The sequence below is a fragment of the Nelumbo nucifera genome, chromosome 4 (assembly GCF_055504915.1).
Source record: "Nelumbo nucifera cultivar China Antique chromosome 4, China Antique-T2T, whole genome shotgun sequence".
Taxonomy (NCBI): domain Eukaryota; kingdom Viridiplantae; phylum Streptophyta; class Magnoliopsida; order Proteales; family Nelumbonaceae; genus Nelumbo; species Nelumbo nucifera.
In genome coordinates this window covers 9,289,776-9,313,384 of record NC_142652.1, presented here as the reverse complement: position 1 = coordinate 9,313,384, position 23,609 = coordinate 9,289,776, and the positions used below count along the sequence as shown (strand labels likewise).

The 23,609-nt window shown below is 36.6% G+C and overlaps 1 protein-coding gene and 1 long non-coding RNA gene across 21 annotated transcripts in view; one reads left to right on the top strand and one right to left on the bottom strand.

Moving 5' to 3' along the window:
• LOC104591474 (uncharacterized) overlaps positions 1-12,855 on the top strand; it is a 49,282-nt gene extending 36,427 nt beyond the window's left edge. For both annotated transcript variants that reach the window (XR_016085793.1, XR_016085792.1), the window contains exon 4: positions 9,840-12,855. This is a non-coding gene — a long non-coding RNA (uncharacterized LOC104591474). The remainder of the gene's footprint in view (positions 1-9,839) is intronic.
• The window catches only part of LOC104591472 (uncharacterized), a 47,929-nt gene extending 34,257 nt beyond the window's left edge, over positions 1-13,672 (bottom strand). For 10 of the 19 annotated variants that reach the window (XM_088904078.1, XM_088904079.1, XM_088904090.1 and 7 more), the window contains exons 1-4: positions 13,089-13,657; positions 1,540-1,941; positions 922-1,351; positions 64-269 (exon numbers count right to left, since the gene is read on the bottom strand). In XM_088904078.1, the coding sequence (XP_088760204.1) occupies positions 64-269; positions 922-1,351; positions 1,540-1,941; positions 13,089-13,130 (1,080 nt within the window). In that variant the 5' untranslated portion in view covers positions 13,131-13,657. Of the gene's footprint in view, positions 1-63; positions 270-921; positions 1,352-1,539; positions 1,942-13,088 lie in introns of all 19 variants that reach the window. The other 9 variants (XM_088904092.1, XM_088904086.1, XM_088904088.1 and 6 more) reach the window with 5 other exon arrangements.
• Positions 13,673-23,609: the final 9,937 nt, after the last annotated feature.

Genomic DNA, 23,609 nt, shown 5'->3' with positions numbered 1-23,609 from the left:
TGTACAAGTCCAGAAGAAAAAAAAAAAGGAATAAAAAATAAAATTACTCAGTTCTGATCGGACCTCTCCATTTATGACTGCATGCTCAATAGTCTCAGCATCATCTGTTTTGTAATTCTGATCTGCACCATTCATATCACGGTGTGATTTCGCCAGACTGTTGTCTTCGTATTCTTGGCCATAATAGTCAACTGTTTCGTTTCTAACAAATATAGTACTTTGCTTTGTAGTGGAACCATCCACCTCAATTCTCTTCTCAATTATCTTGCCTGAACCAAATGTTTCAAGACAGTCATAAACCTGGATGGAGGGTTTCTTATCTCTTTTTTTTTTTTTCTATTTCCTTCTTTCCACATTGATAAAATTCCTTTTTATGTGTATTATCAATTTAGTTTCTATTATCCAAGTATCATAAGTAATACATTTTATGGAATGTTAGGGCATGATATATATGTTAGTGGTGATCAAGAACCAACATCTAAATCATAATTGAGCAGGTCAAATAGGGTGAGATGATCATGATTATCTAATCTACAGATTTCTTCCTTAAATAATCTAATTGATTGTGGGCTAGATTTCATAGTTTTGAACATCAGATCAATTTGACCATTGAAGAGGAAACTTTCAATTAGGGACCCGATGTATTATGGTCCTGATCCACCTGGCCAATGCACCATATTCCAGAAATCCCCACTTGTGAGGATAATTTTCATGTAGAATTCTTACACTCTTTCACAAATATAGTGCTTAATCAGTATCCTTTCCATGCAGCATACCGTTATGTGTTAGTTTTCATATGGCATTATCATATTAATACTAGATGCCACCTTTGAATGCAGTTCACTTGAATAATTTTGTTTTTGTTACTACTAAAGTGAGATTTATAATAAAGAGCATTGGAAAAATTTTCAAGCCACTCACATTCTGTTTCAATTTTATGCAAGCCTATCCCAGAAGTTCCTTGCTTTGCCATCTCTACTTCCATGTTATCACTGGTATCCTTGACCTCCAGTTTCTCCTCAATGTGCAATGCACCAGATTTTTCAGGTTCTTGAACTTCCAATCCACTTGTTTGTAAGTTCAAACCCACTGCCAGCATCCTGTCTGCAATTTCCTCCTGTTCTGAAATTGTTTCCTTCATGCTTTTCCTCTGTGCTTCAATGTGCTTTTCTTGAGGAGCTACATTTTCTTGACAAACTTGTTTCCCTGAATCAAGATTGGGGACTTCATGACTTGATTCTGCGTTTTCTTTAATCAATAGATGTGTAATAGATGAATTATCCACATTCTCTCTTCTTCTCTCTATTTCTGGGCATCCAGTCTTCCCAGTTGGATCAACTGACTCCAGATTCTGCATCATTGGTTCTATATCAGTAGAAGCTAAAGCACACCAAAGGAGAGAGAGAGAGAGAGAGAGAGAGAGAGAGAGAACAAAAGACAATAACTATCATATTCAGTGATGGAAAGGACAAAGGAAAGTAAGAAATATGTAAAAAAAAAAATTAAGTTCTTATTTAATTCTACTGAGACAAGATCAACCTTTTCTAATTCTGGAATGTCATGCTTATCTTCCTCAGCAACACTTTGATCTTTCTGCAGTTGTATTCCATTCTCCAACCCTTCCTTTCCTATCAGTTCTTCATCAGTCTCACCAATGTCAGATGCTCTGCAGGTTTCTTTTGAAGCAACCTTGGGAAGTGAGGGTGATACCAAAAAACTTTCACCCTCAGGAAGACCAAAATTGCCTTCAATACTGGGACTCATAAGTTCATTCTTATCATTCGGAGCTGCTTCCGAGTCTTCCATGGTTGTGGAGTTTCCAACAATCTCAGATAGTGTGACAAGACCACCTTCAACTTTCTGCAGTTTTCCTAAGGAAGATTCATGTACAGTTGTTTCAAGATGGCCACTTTTCAGCTCTTTGGTTTCCCCTTCTATTTTCTGCAACAAAGAAGATTTAAGTACAGATACAAGATTAAGGAAATTAGAAACCTGACCTTTGGATAAACACCATTTAATATTGCACAAGTTATAAACAAAAGACTGAAGTATCAAGTAACTTTTTACTATGTTCTGGACAAACCACAACTTCCATAATTTCTGGTTTGTAGCATATAAATTGTAAAGGTTACAGCTACTCCTGATTTCTTGGACTCTCACATACTCAAATTTTAGTGATAAATATTTAATCAATTATTTTGACTTAAAATTTCTCATCCTGACAAAAGCTAACTGTACATCCATAAATGCATGCACACACCTACACACATAAATAAATAAATAAATAAATAAATAATAGGAGTAGAATAGCATGGTCAATCCAGACTTTCTATCAGCTATGATCCCTTACTCACCTTGTATTTGAGTGTCTCTAGTGTGTTAGCTATCCAATTTTTCATTTTTTTGTTTGAATTTAATCAGTGCCCATAAAGGAAGGTTAATTTTGAGCACAGAAAAAAGGGCTTTTGGGATGAAACATGTTCCCATGAATTTAAACCAGATATTATAACATGCTGGGTACTTTTGGACCCCCCAGCCATGTTGCCACATTGAGGATTACTAGGTTGGTTGGCCTTCTCTGAACAGACACATCCCTACATAGTAATGGTGAGGTACATGTCACAAGGACTTTTAGTGGTTTTGGTGCTTGCATTAAGAGGGGAAAGAGATAAGTGCAAAAATTGGATGGTACAATCTGAAAGGAGAAAACTTCAATGCTATAAGACAAATTGATAAGTAAAGGAATATACTTGGGAGGAATAAATCAATTCTATATAACATGAGATGATAGGTATATATGCAAGATAAGAGAAAGAGGTCATTAAAGAAACTATAGAAGGCAATCATTTAAATGTGCTTGGTAATGGAGTGACAAAGTTCAAAATCCTAGAAATAACAGGTTTAGTACAAGGCTTCCCAAGGATGATAAACAACAAGCTTAGAAAGATAATAAGAAATGTTAAAAAGGAAGCTAAGAAAATGTTGTGAAGGAGGTGAGTGATTTCGAAAGCAAACAATGAATAGATGAGATGGAAATGACAAATAAAAATAATAAGAACAGGAAACAAACACACTTTAATGTTGAAAGCCCTTCTAAAAAACTTGAAGGGAAAAACCAAAGGACACTAGTCTAGGAAACTTCCACTATCTCTTACAATAGTGGGATTACAACCTCTTTGGTCTCTATTAGAGAATAACATATCAAGAGGATGAACTCTTCTCCTCTTTTGCAGAGGATGGCCTTGGTGTTCACTCATCACACCGCTTACAAGTGGCTGATACAAACTTGCTTACTACTCTAAATGAATGAAGCAACACAAATAAATAGATGAGAGTATGGTCGATCTTCCAATGCTTCAATCATTGAAGATGCTCAGAATAATTAATCATCTGGTCACAGAGTCACAGGGTCCTTGAAATACCAAGGATCATGGGCTTGCAGAATACCAAGAGGCACGAGGTCGAGGAGCCACCATCCATGAGGCCCAATGAAGAAAACAATGTCAAGAGGGTGAGGCCGGCTTGCGAAGACAAAGGGGAAAATCGTAAGACCGGATGCTGCATGAGGCCAAGGTCCAAGGGGTGACAAGGTGGAGTTGGAAAGACTGTCATCTGAGGAGCCACAGAGGGTCACCTAGCCATGGGAGCTTAGTGAGGCTGCGGATTTGCAGGGATGGAGGTCACAATCCTGTGAGGTCACAAGGCTGCCATTCCATGAGGCTATGAGGCTAAGAATAACCAACTCATCCTCATGAAGAGGGAAAACCCAATAGAAAACAAGCAAGACTAAGGTTATGACATGCTTCAACTTAAATTGGACTCAAGATATAAATGCAAATGAACTTAAAAGGATGAAATAAAGAAAAGAGAAAAAATGTTGACCTTATGTAATGTGCATCAAGTGAAAGGATCAGAGAGCCTTTTTGATGTTTAATGAAATAGTGGCAACACCTATTGGAGTGGTCAAAATCTAGAGATTTCACAGTCAAATCCTTCTACAGTTTTCTTGTGGGAAGGTCTGAAGTCCCTTTTCCCAGTCAAGCCATTTGGGGGAATTTGGCTTCTCCAAAAGTCTTTTTTTATGGGTGGCAGCTCTGGAGAGGTGTTTGCCCAAAGAAATGCTGCTGAAAAAAGGTCTTTGTAGAGAGATTGGGCCGAATGGGCCCTAGTGTCTATTTTATGTTTTAGTAGTAGGTTATTTATTTTGTATGCTAATGGGCATGTTAACTTCTTTTAAGTTATTTTAAGTTTATGCTTAGCTGGACACCCCACTTAAGGAAATTTTGGACAGTGTTACAGAAACATATTCACAAAAGTGGAATGTGGCAAGAGTCTATAAGCTAAAAAGTGATGTGAAAAATCTGAGACAAGGGGAGAAGAGTGTAGCGATCTACTATTCCATGCTGAAATCACTATGGCAGGAAATTGATGTTATGGAGACAGTTGTTTGGGAGAGTACTAATGATGTAGAGACTCTTAGGAAACTGGTGGAACGAAACAGGGTGTTTAAGTTTCTTACAGGACTCAACCCTAAGTTTAACATTACTAGACAGAATATTCTGGCGAAGGATGAGGTCACTCTTGCTTAGGCATATGCTATGGTAAGTAGTGAAGAGAGTAGGCGACAGGTGCAGTTACATAGTCCACCTACAGAACATTTTGCACATGCTGGAATAAAGCTGAAAGGTCCAACCGGGAAGAAGTGATATGTGAATACTGCAAGAAACCAAGGCATACTAAGTGTTCATAATCATCAGAGACACAAATTTGAGCCTAAGGCACATAAGTGTCTCGTTCTAGGATATGCCTCCACACAAAAGGGACATTGTTGTTTTAATCCGGTTCATGGCACCCGCTTTGTCTCTAGGGATGCCACATTTACAGAGTCCATTCCTTTCTTTGGTATTTCTCTTGAGGGGGAGCATCCTGTGGAGCCATTTGCTATGTCTCCAACTGTTCCTCTTCCAGTTCCTTTTGAGTCATCTTCTTCTGATGCCTCCCCTTCCACTATGTCTCCGCCACATGTTCCTGCTCGCCCTCCTCCTCCAGCTCATCCTCCTACATTTCCTTCACATCATGTGCTCCAAAGGTCGTACCAACGGCAAAGACTCAAGCATGGGCAAGTTGTTTCCACTTCTTCCGCAAAGCCTCTTGCACCTCCCAGCACTACTAAGGTAATAGGTCAGCCCTCCTCTGACCCACCTACCTTTCCAGACCTTGGCCTTTCTATTATCCTTCGAAAAGAAAAGCGGAAGTGCACATCACATTGTATCTCCAAACACATGTCCCATAGACTTCTATCCCCTACCTATTACTCTTTTCTTGCCTCTGTTTCTACCCATGTGATTCTCAAGTCTGTACCAAAAGTTTTGTCCAAACTTGAATGGAGGGATGCTATGATGGCTGAACTTGATGCTTTGCATAAGAACCATACCTGGGATATTGTGGATTTGCCCAAAGGGAAGGAATTAGTGGGTTGTAAATGGGTGTTCACCATTAAGTACCATTGTGATGGCACTATTGAGAGGTTTAAGGCTCGATTGGTTGCTAAAGGCTACACTCAGATGTATGATATTGACTACCTTGAGACTTGTGCTCCTATGGCCAAGATGACTTCAGTTCGAGTTTTGTTGTCTCTAGTTGCTACTTTTGATTGGTCCCTTCACCAGTTTGATGTTAAAAATGCCTTTTTGAATGGAGACCTCCATGAAGAGGTCTCTATGTCTTTACCTCCAGAGGTGTATGGAAAGGAAATGCAAGGGAGGTGTGTAAGCTGCAGAAATCTATTTATGGTCTCAAACAGTCTCCTCGAGCTTGGTTTGAGATATTCTGAGCTGTTCTTGTATCCTTTGGTTACACACAAACCCAATCTAACCATACTTTGTTTCTAAAAAGAAGTAACTCTTTGGTGACTTTTCTAATTGTTTATGTTGATGACATTATGGTCACGGGTAATGACACCGAAGAAGTGATTAAGCTCAAAAGATTTCTTAACTCTGAATTTGAATCAAGGATTTAGGGGATCTCAGATATTTCTTGGGAATTGAAGTTTCTAGATCCAAGAATGGTATCTTCATTTCTCAATGCAAGTATGTTCTTTACCTCCTTGTAGAGACTGGTAAACTTGATGCTAAACCAGCTTCCACCCCTATAGATCCCAATCATAAGCTCTCCGCCACTGATGGTGAATTGTTGCCTAATAGGGGAGTGTTTCAGAGACTGCTTGGGAAATTGTTATATCTCTGCATGACTCGGCCAGATATTTCCTATGTAATGAGTATTATTAGTCAGTTTATGCATTCTCCCAAAGACACATTTAGTTGTTGCAGAAAAAGTTGTGTTATTTGAAAGGCACTCCAGGGAAAGGTATTCCTTTTGCCAAACATGGACACACAAAGTTGGAAGCATACACTGATGCTGATTGGGTTGGATGTATTGATGATAGGAGATCCACCTCAGGATATTGTGCTTTAGTGGCGAGGAACATTGTCTCATGGAGGAGTAAGAAACAGTCTGTAGTAGCCAAATCCTCGGCTGAAGCAGAATACATGGCAATGGTACATGGAGTATCAGAATTATTGTGGCTAAGATCACTTCTGGAAGAATTGGGTGTTGACTATGAAAAGATAATGATGCTCTACTGTGACAACCAAACTACTATCAACATTGCACATAATCCTGTTCAACATGACAAAACTAAGCACATAGAGGTTGATAGACATTTTATACGGGAAAGAGTTGCTTCAGGAGAGGTTTACTTGCCATTTATTTCTTCAAAAGAGTAGTTGGTTGATGTCTTGACCAAAGGTGTTCCAAAAGGGAAGCTGACACACTATATAAGCAAGCTGGGAATGATTGATATCTATGCTCAGCTTGAGGGGGAGTGTAGAGAGACTAGGCCGAATGGGCCCTAGTGTCTATTTTATGTTTCAGTAGTAGGTTATTTATTTTGTATGCTAATGGGCCTGTTAACTTCTTTTAAGTTATTTTAAGTTTATGCTTAGCTGGATGCCCCACTTAAGGGCTGATTTGTAATTAACCACATTAGTGAAGATTAATAAAAGGATTAGTGAGGGGAGAGAGGTGATTATCGAACCCTCTTCTTCTTCCTCTTCTTCTCCATCCCCTTCTTCTATTCTGTTGTTTTCTTCTTCCTTTCTCACTTTTTACTTCTTTAATCAAGTTTCTTATCAGATTTAGAAGTCAGATTTACTTTTGTCCTAATTTTTCAGATTGGTGTTGTTTTTGCAATACGCAAATAGAATTCTTTGGGCATCTCTTCCTTCATTGCAAGTTTAGTTCTGTAGTTTGGTCACACTTCTTCAAATCCCTGAATCTAAGCCGGTGCATGCCAGCCTCAGTTAGAGCTCTGTTAGAGGAGTGGCATATCCAGGGGCTGTCTAAGAAAGGAAAGTTATGCTGGAATTCCATTCCTCCGGCAGTTCTGTGGGCTGTATGGTCAGAAAGGAACAATAGGATTTTTGAGAAAAAATCTGCTACTGAAGTTGGTTTTGAGAAGTTAGATGTCTATACATACTGTTTTTAGAGATAGTACTTCTGATTATACTTTTTTGAGGATGGCCTTCTTTTGAGGTCCTTCATTTTGTACAGCTTCTCATTGTACACAGGACCTTTGTCATGGTTAAATGTCATATATATTTGCTTCAGATTAGGGTGTTCAAAGTTAAAGAAGATTGAGAAGGATGAGAGATAATGCTTTAGAACTGAGCTATTGTATGGGAGAGGTTCTTGTAATTATAAAAGAAGTCCATATGGATGTCGGAAAAACACCATGAAGGCATGAAGCCAATGTACAAGAATAAAAGTAGCACCGATTATCATGGGATCAAGTTTGAGAACCAGAAGAAACTTTCAAGGGAGGGTGCCAAGGTAAGACATGAATTAGAGTATTTAAAAATCTTACCGGTTTTATGCCTATAAAACCTACTGAAGGTCTTCTTACTGGTATATGTTAATATGTTATTAACAAGATTATTGTGGAGGGCACATTGAAATGCTAGGGATATGAATATATGCTTTCCATCAAAAGATTTCAAGATAATGATGCTTACAAGAGAATATATTTGATGCAATTCTAGTAAAAGATTTCAAGATAATGTCAAGTGAACATGTTCTTTTTCTGGTTTATTTTTTTAATGATGTTTCTAAGACTAAGTTTGGGAGTGCTTATTCGAATAAGAACTTATTTCTGGGCTGGGACTACACCAATAACCACTAATTTGCGTTTGGGAAATTAGTGTTTGTTCTCAGAATAAGCACTTATTTGAGAAGCTCAAATTTTGGGCTTTTTTAAGTGCTTATTCAACAAGTACTTATTTCCTTTCTGACCTATCTTGGCCTGCCACATCATTTTGAAAATGCCTATACTGCCACAGTTTAAAATAAGTGTTTTTTCACCAAACACTCCTAAGCACTTATTAGACAAAACACTTGTTCAGTAAGGACTTGTTTTCAAATAAGAACTCCCAAACTTGGCCTAATAATCATGCTAAAACATTTTTTTTTCATCCGTCTTGTGGTCTGTCTTGCTAGAGGACAACAATTTACAATCTGAAGAAATGGGTACCTTGGGGGAAAAAAGGACTCTCTGTTAACGGGGGTCTTAGGAGGTGGACTGGATATAGACCTAACCTCCCGCATTTTAGCATGAATTGGCTTTTATGTTAGACTCAACCCTGCTTTCCCATGTTTATCAGCCCAAGATTTTATCATAGAACCAAAAGGTGGCCCCAGAAATACTTAGGGTTCGTTTTGTTTGCAGGAATAGGGGTTCGGAATCGGAATCAAAATAGGCTATTTCAATTCCAACTGTTTGGTTGAGCGGAATCGGAATCCCATTCTCATTCCTGCTGGATTTGAGGGAATGGCCATTCCCTGCCCCTCCCTTGGGAATGAAATCCTATTCCTGCTGATTTTAATTTCCATTCTCATTCCTGTCTGAACCAAACAGATTATGGGAATGGGCCATTCCGATTCCGATTCCGGAGGGTTTTGATTCCGATTCCGACTACGAACCAAACGGACCCTTAGATTTCCTTACTATTGTTAGACTTAACTATTTTTATCCTTTTCCACTATAAATCATATTTTAGATTTTTATAAATTTCATATGATCAATAAATTCCAATTGTGGTTGCTTTTTTTTATCAGGAAATCAGCGAGTTTCTTTTTTTTTTGTTCTTTTTGGTATGATGAGTTAAAATTCATGATCCATGGAATAAGTTCGGACTAGAAAGAAATATTCAACCAGTAAGGAAGAATAACTGGTCAGTGAATTTATTTCCCAGCTTTAATTCTCACATTGATATCTTCCATAGCAAAAAAAAAAAAACAGTTTTGAATCATTTGATACATCACATTATAAATGGATTCTAGATGAATCACCTATTAAAGAAAACTAGACAACTAAGTAATTTGAGTTAAGCAGCTTAGGTGGCAAGCTCCAAGGGTTCCACAAGTTCACCATTCAATCTTCCTATTCATTGGGAGATTTGCAGCCCAATGCTCCACACCTCCACCACCATGCAAAACAGTCCCTATGCCATGCATTTTAACTAGAAGAGTTCATATATACTCTAATTACTGTTTTAAGAAAACAACCACTTTTCCCATCACGGTCAAATGGGTCCGTCCATAATGTCATAAATCAAATAATAAAAATAAATAAAATACAAAGAAAAAAATAAAAATTGGTCATGTCTCTAATATTATAATAAGTATGACAAATGAGAATTGTTATTGTTGAGGATGAAAATGGTTAAAAACACAAAAATTCAATTGAATGATCATTGTTGAAGCCCATGTTTTTTTTTTTGCAGGTAAACGGTTTGGGGGCTAAATGAAGTAATGAACCTACAAATCTGACTGGTTGATAAGTCAATCGGTAGATTCAACAATGGAATGGATTGAAAACATCGACTTCGACAATCAGAATCACTTAATTGGGATTTGGGAAAATGGTCCTATGTTTTACAGATAGCACAGCTAACATGTACTTGGGAACTGAATACGTTGGCAATTCAGAATTTCAGAGGGTCTTTTATGTCAGGGATGGTATTTGACCCTGGAGGCGGAGGAGCATATTACTTATTGCCGCCCAAATGATCCGTTCAACATTTTTTTTTTTTTTTGCTTTGATATGGTCCTATACACGGTGGGTAGAGAGTGGGTAGGAAAAGTGAGTAGAAATGTCGAATGCACAAAGGAAATGTGATTTAGGCCAGTCATGCGTGTAAGAGGCATTTTTTATGGGACCCATTGAATAAAAAATGTTTCACCTACGTGCATACCTATTATGAGAACAGGTTATCGTTCCCCTAGAGCATATACATCAATGGAATATTAACTTATTTATAATAAAAATCTAAGGCTGCAACGTACAATACATAAGTGCTAAAGGCTCTTTTTGTTCGAAGAGCAAATTTGAACTGCATGAAAACTTTTATCTAGTTCAGATTCGCATAAAGTGGAGATCACATCAATTTACTTTCTATTTGATTCCTCCCCAGCAAAAAAGCTTCCATCTCCTCGATTCTTTTTCATATAAAAAAAAAGTAGGGATCACACCATTTTATTTCCAATTTTACTCCTCGGAAAGCTCATTTATGAGAGGCTCCTTCTGCAGTGGTGTCAATGCATGGGAGTGCAAATGGGCCAAGTATAAATTCTGGTTTACTTCCGCATCAGGTGACTGTTTTTGTCTGTTGCGAGTAAAATGAGAAGTAAATGATGTTATCCCCAGTTTATAACTTTATGTGAAAGAAAAAAAAAAGGCAACAAGAAGTTTGTTTTTGAGGAGTAAAAGAGGAAGTAAAAATAATTCCACCTTGTATGAGATAAATAAAAAGTTTGCACTGCTAATGAGTACAAATGAGATAAAAAGTACAACTTTTGCATCTGATAGAAACAAATGATTGCAAATATGAACTAGGGGTGATCATGGGCCGGGTCAGGCTGGGCTCAGCAGTTATAAGGGTTATAGATCAAGCCCAGTTTCCTGACCTATGAGTTTTATTTATTTATGAAGGAAATCCAGGTCCCTCAGGAACTGACAGTGTTTTCAGGAATGATGAAGAGAAAGTTATTTCTCTCTACTCTCCAATTGGGGTGGGTGACTTGTTAAGGGCTGAAATGTTGGCTGGATATCAATAAGCTGTCAATTGAAAGGGATTCAGGAAGAGGAGATTGGACGGTAGGACTATATTTATGAGAAAAGAAGAATTTTGTAGCTTTTACAAGGAACGGAAGTAAGTTTTCAATGAGTGAAAAGAGATGCTAACTCTTTTGCTGAAACTTTGGCCAAACAAGGGGTGTGAAAAAACCGGTTGTTTTGGGCATTGTTGTAATCCCCATCCAGTTTGGGAGAGCTAAGAGAGTTTAGCTCCCTTCTTCATCTATGTACCTCTTTCTGTTTTATTGATCTTAATGTATCTGATATAAAAAAAAAAAATTGTATTTATTTTTGAAATATTAAACATATGTGATATAATATATCCATAAAATTTATATTCTACATTATATAACATATTATCAAGGTTTTTAAAACTGACCCGGATAATAAACCGGTTAGGGGTTCGGTTCTTGGGTCGAATGGTCCAATTGCTCGAACCGAACGATCGGCCCCGTTCTGACAAAAAAATTAAAAAAAAAAATTGAAAGTGGTCAAAATCGTTGAATGGTTCAACCACTCGGGTCTGTGATTTATTGACCAAATCAACATTTTTTTAACAAAAATCCGGTTTTGGTGAAAAACGAAATCGATCACTTGACTGGTTCCTGGTTTTTCCAGTCTGATAGTCCGGTCCGGTTCGGTTTTGAAAACCATGCATATTATATATAGGACAGGATGGACCAGGCGCTGAATTTCTAGGCCATGTCTGAAAATGATCACTAATCTATCTGAACCAAGTGCAAAATTTGCATCCGATTCATATTTGCACCGAAAACAAACTGAGCTAAAGAAAAGTAAAGGAGAATGGCCGCATGACACTCTGAAGATCTTTCCCTAAATAAATAAGAGACGTATTATGATATCTGAAAAGCATGATAGCTGAAAATCTTTTTCAGATAACCATTCAACAGGTATCATACCTTTTCGGCATCATAGATATTGCCATAATGCCATTACACGTACACATGAAGACAAGTCTACAGGAGAAGATCACTTACAGAATTTTAGTTGGATTTGTATCTAGGCTAAGACTAAGAGATCCCAAAAGTGGGACCAGTTAAATGGTGGGTGGGTCATTCTTGCATGTGCACTACGTGACAATAAGGTGTTTAGTGGACCATGATAATGGTATCATGTCCACCTGATAAACAGAGACGCCTGCTATTTCCCTCTTTTTCTTAATAAATTTGCATGAAATAATCAGATCCAGATCACATCATAGAAGTTCAGACACCTGCAATTTTCCTCATTTTCCTTTTCCTTTTAGAAAGAGTAATCTGATAAACTACAAGTTATGCTTATAAATTAGAGGATAAAAAAATATATATAGTATCAGCAATAAACAAATAAACAAAGTGAATTAAAAGTTCTCTTTCAGAGTAAGAGGCATGTAAACTAAATATCATTTGCTTTGCTTTTCTCAAAAGTAATAAGATGCAAACAAAAAGAAACCAGAAACTCTTAAATAATTTTTCTCTTGATCTTCCTCTCTTTTTATTCCTGTTGGTTCCCATTCTAATCTGAAGTGGAGAAATAGAAAGACCAAGGAAAACAAACTTTTTATGGTTGTATAAATGAAAGCACGACAAGCCAGTGGAGCTCTGGGAATTCAGAACCAGATTAAGACAGGAGCCCGATCTTCATATTTATAGAGATTTAAAGCTCTGTATGACAAAAATTGCAAGTTATCTCTCAACAATATAACTAGGATATGTTGATTCTTGTATTTCAGAAACTAACTTTAACATTAAGATTGGGTAAGATCTTCAACTATATACGGCTTTAGTTCTAAACCAAGAATAATTCTTCTGAAGCAATACAGACAGTATGTGATTAAACAACACGAAGATCAAAAGGGAGTCATATAATAAAGAAGTAAACAAGTGATATTGCTTACCATTGCAGAGCTAGATTCTGATAGTTCAGCTTCGGTTGTCATTGTTGATGCAGTTGGACTGCTTCAGATCAAGGTGAGATGGTCTGGACTCTCAACGACTTTCCTTTGATAGTGATGAACTCCAGAAGTAAGCTTAATGTGTAGGATTCTTCATATCCCTGGTTGTGCTGAAAAATCCTTGAAGCTATACTGGGGTGAACTCTAAAGTAGGCAGAAGTGACAAAATGCCACTTGTTATATAACCACCATTCTGAGTATTGGCCAGATAAGCAATGGTCATCCTATTCATGGATCATTTGCTCCTGTGGTTTGATACAAATTTCCTTGGAAATTTCAAATTACAAATAGGAAGAAATAGACATAGCAATTATTGTTGGGAAAAAATTTTCTTGTTTTCCCTTTGGCTGTAAAAGAAGGTTATTGACAATCACATATGGAACAACTTTTTTGTCAGGAGGCCATCTAAAGCTCTGGCTTGTTGGGCCCTTTCTAGGATAAAAAAAAATAAAAAAAAAATGGAAGTTTTACTTTGGACATTGTTGACAATTCAAGCTCCCCCTGGCAAAATACAGCGTCGTCCTTGACTGCTATTAGAATATCTAAACGCCCAGGAACAGAAAGACACCTTAATTATTTTTTCAGTAGCGTTTTTTTTTTTCTGATAGATATTTGTTCAGTGATTAGTCTCCTGATGTAAAACTTGCTTATCTTTCAAAAGTGGGTATATTTATATGAAAATTTCAGGTTTTTTTCCCCATGCATGGGTGTATCTGTCTTTCTAGTTTCTTGGGTGGGATTATATTTAATTTGTTTTGGTGTCCAATTATTAATATTAATGCCCATTCTATATTACTGTGAAAATATTAATAGTTAAGTATGATATATGAATTAGCTTTAAATAAATGAAATAAATAAAGAGGAAAATGTCAAAAAAAAAACAATCAGGAATATGTTGAAAGGATTCAAGTTTTGTTAGTTTCTAAAGAATTCAGGCCAAGTGTATGTATATTCTTGGATGACAATAATGACTTGGTGATGACATTGATATTCAACGAATTGGATGCTAAAGACATCTAATATCAGTCCATTTCGAGAGTCTCAGCCTACTAAAAATATTTTTTAACATTATCAACTGTGGCCACTGCAAGGAATAAATGGTCCCATGAACCCAGGAACTTCCTCCATTAATTTAAAACTCAACAGGTGCATCACAACCAAAGTTGATGTTATGGGTCCAATAAAGTTTTGAAGATTTCCCCTTGTTTTGAAACAATAAAGAGAATCTAGAATGAATGGGTTTTACTTGTTTCCTCATATTTCCTTCAATTTTATTCATTTTCTGATCGACTAGTATAATTAAAGAATGATTCATCAAACTTCCAGATTAGACCAGTTTTTCTTTTTCTCTCTTTGATCATACCAAATCAAAACTCTGTTTTCATTAGTTGCAGTTAAGTTTTGATTTTCAATCTGTGGACTATACTGAACGAGGATAGGTTTAATTTGGTTTTATATTCTTCCAACTGGTGGGGGGGATTTCCTGGGAGAGCTTAGCTGGCGATCCCAGATATGTCCACATTTGCCACCTCACCGTTTGTGTGCCAATTTTGACACCAATTAATAACTCTTTGTCAAGTTGCTGGTGGGAAATAAATATTTTCCGCACGCCGTGACCACCAGAATGAACCGCTGAGACGAACAACAGGACAGTACATATGACCAGTGCAGTGAGGATCACTGATCAGATGGGTGGTCTGGTTCATGGTTGCCAAATTCTCTAGACCTTCCTATGAAGTATGAACTATGAATTGATTCACCATTAACTAACTCATGATTCATTAAGTACTAACAGATAAGAAACTCTGGTCTGGATTTTGCAGTGTAAATTAAATTACAAGTGAAGAATATTCTAGGCGGTCCGTCAGAAAATAAAGAAGAAGAAAAAAAAAAAACTTTTGTTTTCCCTTTCAAATCAGCATTTCCGAAAAAGGTGATGAAGTCGTAGAACTTTAGACATGCAGAAGAATATGGAAAGAGATATGTTTTGTCTTTATAAGATATGAGTTATTCCATTAAACTGTGATTATTATCCTGGTTGCCATCTTTTCCTTTATCAAATCTCTCTCTCTCTCTCTCTGAGCCCTTTATCAAATGTCAGTCACATGGCCTTTACCCTCAATAATTAAATTGTAGAATCTAAGTTAAGGCTACTATTAACCAGTACATGTGTTGATGCATAGAAGCTGTTGGATGACCCCATCACATCACCACATCCTTGGATCAATTGCTTCGGTTGCAAAATTCAAATCAAAGGTTTTATACTTTTATATTGGTAGAAAATTCAAATCAAAGGTGGGTTTTAGTGTTTTTTAGAGGAAAATGGAGTACATGGTTGTGGCTAAAAACGAAATATTTTTCATATCAACAAGCATAAAATAGAGTTGAACTTTTCTTTTCTAATTTTATAGTGCATAATGAGACAAATTGAAAGAAAGTATTGCAGAGCTGGCTAGCTAAATGGCTAGGACAGACATGAGGCATGGATGGGTGGCAAAATGGAACAAATTGAAAGAGAAGAAAAATAGAAAATCAAAATCGCCGACCAAAATAATTTGGTCTTGTCCTCCTTCGCCGCCCCTTACGTGGTGATGAAATGACCACCCCCACCCCCACCCCCCACTTAATTCCAATCTCCATCATGTTGGTTTTTTATTCAGAAATTATTCTTTACGTATTATAATCGGAAAAGGAGGCTCTCACCTTCTCTTTCCTATCCTTACCATTAATTATTGTTCTCCTTTTTTCTTATCTAATTAATTAATTTATTAAAAATAGCTAAAATAGACCAGACATTGCCACTTTACTTTACATTGTAGGTGGTACTCTTATTCTTCTTCTTTATATGTTTTCAGTTTAGAATGACTAAAATACCCAAATGGAATGAACGATTTGCCTTTCATTCCTACCGGTGCTGGGATTCTATTTTAGGATCCGTTTGGTTTGTAATGGAATTGGAATGATCTATTCTCATAGTCTGTTTGATTCAGATAAGAATGAGAATGAAAATGGGAATCAATAGAAATGAGATTTTATTCCCAAAAGAGGAGTATAGAATAGGCCATTCCCTCGAATGGCAGAAGACCATTCCAGCAAGAATAAGAATGAAATTCCAATTATACCCAATCAAACAGTTGGGAACCAGAATAGCTCATTTCGATTCTAATTTCAGACCTCTATTCCCATGAACCAAACAGGGCCTTAATTGTTTATTTCCTTAAGAATTGTTTAAAGACAAGTCACAAAAATTATGATTGATGGCCGGGAGAAATGTACAAAATATGGATTTGGGTGGTGGCCGCCTGTGCCTGGCCGGTGGGAGAAGGTTTTAGTTTTTTGTTTGTCTACTTGAGAAGGTTAGTATCTAAGTTTTGATAAACCAAACAACCGCTTTATATAATGTGAATTGTGAGGTCATAAATCATAATGGGTATTTTAACATGTTTTATAATATGCCCATAGATCAATCTCCTAAAACAAAACAAGGGTATGTAGAGATGATAATCTTGATTAATAGTTGGTTCTTCATGAGTTGTTTATAGTACTGACTACTGAGCACAGCAGGGACCCATGTGGAAAATCATGTAAGACAAACAGAAAAAGATCGTAGTCGTCCAAATTAAAGCTAGGGTTCCTAGTCAAGACTGATAAAGACAACACCACCACTCCATGATGCGTCTCACGGCCGGCCGGCGTGGCTATTCGTCATCTCCCTTACTTATTTGCCGGTGTCCTCTTGGGGCGGTAAATGATAGCGCTGCACCGGCACCGCCCATCTGCCCAACCGACCCCACCGGCCTTGTGGGTTGTGTGGGGATTGAGGCCGATGTGGTGAGACCATGCTAGAGCGAGAAATGATCATGTTGGATATAGAAGATGAAGTGCAATATTTGAATACGATTGAAGTAACTGGGCATGGAATCTTTATGTACGAGTGCACGCAGTTCAAATTGTACGTCTTGTTTAATTATGCTTGCTTATCTCTATCTCTAGCAATAACCAAGGGAGTCCTCCCTCATATATAGACAGTCGTCATAGAGCTACCTTCTTCTTCTTTAGTGTCGTCGTCTCTCTCTGAGACTGAGACTGAGAGTTCCTTCATCCCTTGCTAGCTAGTGTTTTACCTGAGATAACAGAATTCGATCGAGTTCATTCAAAAGTCTAAGATTAGGACCGCAGGCTTACCTTTCAAGTTAACTACTCCCACTCCACTTCCCACAACAACTATACGTTGAACCGTTGGTTGGACCAAGATAACCTCTCTCTCTCAACACAAGATTGTCTAATGGAATTAGAATATGTAAGTCGATAGAGTTCCTGCACTAGGTCACGTCTAGGTGGTACTCAGAATTCAGTACTGCTAATGTTTCTTGCACATGTTCTTTGCTAGGTGGGGCCCGGATTGCCTACCCAACTTCAACTCTCCATTCTACTGACCCTATTATAAATAAGATCATTGGGAGTTGAGTCTTGTTCAATAACTGTGGGAAGATATTGATAGGGGTGCAAATGGATCGGATCATCCGACATTCGATCCTATTTGGTGGAAATAGGATCACCCCGATTTTCGCATCGGATTTGGATCATCTCTTTTGGATCCGAGAAGATTCGATCAAACGTGTTATATATTTATAAATATAAATATAATATATATATATATGTTATTTATTTATTTATTAATAAATATATTATTTATATTGTATTCTTTATAAATTTGTTATATTATTATTTTTTTTTATAAAAAGCATGTATGTATATGATGAAAATAATTAAAAAATACTTATTTTTTGTTTTTTTTCTTTATTTAAATTCATATATTTTATTTTTTTCTTTTAATAATTTATTAATTAAAAAAAAAACAAGTTGGGCTAAATCAGATTCGAAGATCCGATAGGATTCAGATTCAGATGGAGTCCTATCAGATTTGATTGGATTTTTGGATCAGATCGAATCCGACATAAACAATGTCAGACCGGATTCGAATATACCCTTATTCGAATCCAATCCAATCCGTTCCTAGAAGCCCCTTAAAACATTTTTCCTAAGGCTATGTTAAGGAAGAAAAGCATGTATAAACCTTGTATAGGTTTCTCTGTCTTTCCCTTTCTTTTTTCCTACCTTTTTGTAATTGATAAAATAATATTTTTGAATTGCAGGTCCAAGATTTAAGTTTAAGATATCAGTATTTTTTGGGCTTTTCTTTTAAAGAAAAGGAAAAGCTAAGATATCAGTAATTTAACTTTGAGATCTTGAGATGTATAGTGCCTAAGTGCGGATGATAAATAACCTTCGCCCTTCAGAATCCATTCTAATACTAAATGTAACATTTTACGCTTTTGACACTAATAAATTCAATTTGTCCTTTAACTCTAAACAGGTTCAACTGAATTCTTTATAACCTATTTGTTTCTATAGTTACCGATGGCAACTTAATTAGTGTCAACGCATATAGCTAGAGATAATGAACATCACAAACAGGATACCAATGGTTGCATCAAAAATTATTTTCAGAAATTCATCCGACTTTGAAATATTCATTGATTATGGTCAAAGAATTTATTTGTACATATAAGGCTCAGTTTGGAAGGAGTACAACTACATATACAAAACAATAGAAAATACAGTGTTTTGCATTTTTGAATTTGTATTTGTACTCCTTCCTCCCTAACTGGAGATGGTTATCTAATAAGAGAGAAATGAAAATTGGGCATGGAGATATACTTCTTGCTTTGGTGAACACAATAAGCTCCCAAGACAATGGGCACAGTAGGTTTCTGTGAACTAGTAGAGAGGAGATAGGGGAAAGGAACTAAGAGTAGATTTTGTGCACAAAAGAAATTTAGGCTCAGTTTGGAAGGAGTACAAATATAAATTTGTAGAGTGCAAAACATTGTGTTTTGTATGTATTTACACAGTATATATTTGTATTTGTACTCCTATGTAACTGAGCCATAACGTTTTCTAGAAAAAAGTGTCTAATGGAGGGGCTTAACACCTTCTGACTCTTAGGCCATGTCTCAGAGTGCTTAAAAATAAGTGCTTATTTGGGCCAGGACTACACCATTAAGCATTTATTGGTGTTTGGAAAATAAGCCCAAAATAAGTGCTTATTTTAAAAATAAGGACTTATTTTTAAGCCAAATTTCCAGCTATTTTTAAATGCTTATACAATAAGCACTTATTTAATTTTTTTTCTCTTTCAAAATTATCCCTAGTTGAATTTTATAAAAGTACTTTCATTTTCTTTCATAAAAGTACTTTTGTAAATGTTTTTATTAAAGTGTTTTCATAAAAGTACTTTTATAAAGTTGCGTTCATAAAAGTGCTTTTACAAAAGTGCTTTCGTAAAATTTGAAAGAAAATGAATGACAAAATAGTCACAAATGCTTAGTTAAATGTTTTTTAGAGAAAAAGACTACCAAATGCCCAATATGAAATAAGTGCTTATTTTTTAAAAGAAGCACTTGAAAAAATTGGGTGCCAAATGCAAATAAGTGCTTATCCGAATAAGCGCTTGTTTTTAAGCACTTATTTTTAACATAAACACTCCCAAACATGGCCTTAAACACAAGGCTGATGGTCTTATTCAATTGGGTTTGTAGAATGGACAGTACAAGCAAGTTGGTAGGAAATCCAAACCCGATATGGGTATGGACCCTGATCCCTTTAGAGCAAGCTTTGCTCTCTTTCTAGAAAAGAAAAAGAAAGTTTTAAAATGGGATCCCTTTAGAACTTCATATAATCAATAATCAATAATAGGAGAAGAATAAAATCGTTTAAACCCAAGAGAATGTATGAAATCTTAAATGTGTTTTCTTTATGCTTTTCTCAAATAAACATCGATTTTTAGTGATTATACCTGTTTATGGGTTGCCATGTTTGGGTTGGCAAACATGTCTGAGCTAGAGCCTAGCCTGACCATTGGCTCTAGATCTTAAGCCCAAGCTCGGCCCTTATGTAAAGCTCAAATTTCAGTCTAGATATAAAAACTCCTACCTATGGTGTAATTTAATAAACTAATATTATATTAATTTGATAATAATTTAATAAACCGATAAATTAATTTCTACTATCCAAATTGTAAATTGATATTGGTTATAATTTAATAAGCTAAATTATATTATATACTATTTATATATAATTTATTATATGTAATAATATTGGGTGGGCTTATTTGAGAATGTTTAAGCCCAAGCCCATGGGCCTAAAATTTTGTCCAAGCCCAACAAAGAATGGGTCAGGCTGAGCTAACACATCGGGGTACCGGGCCCATGAACAGGTCAAATAATGATGTCAATGGTTCAGGTTGGGACTGGACTGACAGCCATGCCCTTATCCTGTAATTTATACTTGAAAATAACTTTTATGATATAACTTTTAAGTCATTTTATTTATAATATAGAATATCAAATTTATTTTCAATGTATTTTTCTTAATAGCGGCACCTAAAATTCTGATAATTTTTTTGTTCACTTAATCAATCGTATTTGATATCGAAATACAATCCTAGTCCAATCAATAAGATTCGATGAATTTGGATCTAGGCATATCCTCTTCACTTTATCAATCATTGCAAGTCTTGATTATTCCTACACTTTGTTTCTAAATTCTAATTCCGTTCTTTTGTGAAAACCACTTTCTTCTAAGAAAGTAAGAATATCCAAATACTTTGTTGTTTATGTAAGAATATCCATTAATCAATCCTGCATAAAGTTGCCATGGAGACTGAAGCTCCTGTTCTCATGGAAGGTATTCCAAAGTAGAAAGAACCAACATCCCAAATTAAAAGGGGGTCACCATCCTTTGCCATAGGAATCGTGGAGGTGGTGAATGTGGCAAAACTATAGAGGCTTGGTTATTGTTAGCTAAGCTACCACTCCTAAAGTTTTCAAGATATTCGGTTATATGGTTCTCTTGCCATGGGTTGAACAATGCAGAAAGCAGTTTTGGTAATAAAGCTAACTGGGAGAGGGGAGAAAAGCAAAAAAGTGAAAAATGAGAATGGAATAGATTCTTCTTCAATGAAAAAAAAATTAAAAAAATAGATAGATTATAATTATGTAATGTAACCCTCATTGTGGTTCTTCTAAGTAATTAGATTTATCATTAATATCCAGTCGAGCTTATAATTCTTTTAGTGATATTTCCACTCTCTTCAGTTACTGGACATGGACATAAGCTGACAAATCTTCTCTTTTAGGTCCTGTTGGAAGTATCATAAATGATATGGGGTTAACCAAGATAATCCCTCTTTTTGTAATGCCAAACTAAAGGCTCTAAAGCATCTGGTTTTCCCCAAATAAAAGAATAACAAAGCACCTTAAATAAAGCAAAAGTTCAAAAGTTGGAATTTCCAAGTTGCAAATTGTAATGCTTTGTGAAGCAATCTCTTTTTTTTTTTCTTTTTCTCTTTTGTTTTTCATTGATTCAAACAGGTCGTTGGTAAGCTTGGATTGAACCTGTGACAAAGAATGTGTTACTTTGCCTTAAACTTTGTTGACTGATCCCACACATCATTGTTATTCCCCAATTGCATCTACCACTCATTTGGCTGAATCGGTTGATGAAATAAAATGCCCAACATGGACCCCTCCTGGAGTTAAAATCCGGGTTGAAAACTGAAAAGTACCCTACCTAGGTGGGGGAAAGAAAAACATCAAACAGATTAAGTGTGCCCTCAATATAAGCACTTAGGAGGCTAAGATGGGTTGATGGTTTGGAAACCTGGATTTAAGCTGCTTCTACACTAGCGAATGCAAACCCAGAGAAAGAGATCAGAGGGGCATATAGACTGGGCCACTTTGTCAAGACTTGTAGTGTCTGCAGAGTGCAAATCGACATTCTTCAATTCATTTCCTATTGTTGGTGGAACCTACTTGGCTGGCTTGCAGAGTTGCTGCAATATTTTAGTTGTCTAATGAAGGATTTTCTCTAAGCAAAACCAAGTTCCAGAGACTGACTGATCACGCCATGATATCTGGTCCACTTAGAGGGAGAGAGATTGAATACCTTGGGCCCATATTGTTTCATGTGGAGGTTACTAACAGCCCTCAAAAAGAAAAATAGTAGAGACACTTTAGAACTACTCTGCTCGAGTGGTTTCACAGTCAGCAGTCAGCACTTCACTTCACCAATTATATGGATGCATTGTTTATATGATTTGTAGTTTAAAGATTAAAAAGAAAAGAAAAAGAAGAATATTAAATATTGCATTATACAGGCCCCAGTAATTGACTGTTTGTCCCTTTCAATGAGGTTCACACTTCACATTTGGAATCAAATCTTGAAAGGAACACAGTATCACCATTAACGACATCAAAATCAACTCCGTTTATATATGATAGTACATGGTAATAATAATGATGTGTACTCTGTGTTTAGATTGATTAAAGGTTGGCCACTGCAATGCAATTCTGTTTCGAAAAACAGAAGAAACTGATTAACTTCATTGGCTAATTTGGTGAACCAACCAGTCTAAAACTACCATGTCGTCTAAGAGGAAAACATAGCTGGACCAGGTTTCGCAAAGCTTTTGTTAATTTCCTCTTCTGTGGAGACAAGATATAATCAAATCCACTTGGGAAAAAATGAAAAGGAATATTCTTCCCAATTGGGTCATCTAAATCTCTATCACAAAATCCCATCTTTTAAGCCACGTGGATGGGTGACGTGGCTAATCTGGGCTTTGCAATTGGTCAGGCAATATTCTAGATTCCAGCTTCCAAGTTCTTGGCATGGTTTTTTTCTCTTCAATTCGATGGAAGAACAACGGGTGAAAAGGCTTCTCTTTTTCACAAGGGAAGGGAGGGGACTAGTAGTCTAGTACTGATGAGCTAAAGCTTTCCTCCACAATCCACATGAGAATTTAGAATTTGGTGTGAAGAACAAATGAATCCTTTTGGGTCTCCACCTCTAGATTGTCTGGGATATACTTTCCACCTTGTCTTCCTTTATACTTGAGGAGTTCCCTTCTAGTTATTCTTACCCCTTTTCTCTTAAATTCTGGGCATAATCCTGTAGGGCCGCCCATAGAGTGAAATTTGCCACGTAAGGTGTAAGGAGTAGGGAACTTGTAGGGGCCCCACCACCAAAGTTAGCCATTGGATCCTCCATGCTGGAGCCTGGAGCCTTGATGATTGTCACAATGACAAAGAAAAAAAGCTGCTCTTTCCTATCATTCCTACTGAGACTCTTTGGCCCCTGTTTAGTGTATTCTACACTTGCCAGCTAGCAGAGGACGGAACAGATGGACGAGAATGGAAATAAATTGCCAATGCGAGTAGAAATTCGGAAAGCAAACGTGAAAAAGAGGGAAGGAGAGCCGTTAATATAACCGTACCACAAAAATTTGGCGCCAAAACTCAAGTCAATTGCGTCTGCTGCCCGCGGTCAGACAGCAAATTTCACGGGCAGCTTCGCCGCACCTCTCTTTCTTTTTTGGTTCTTTACTTCTTAACTCTCACA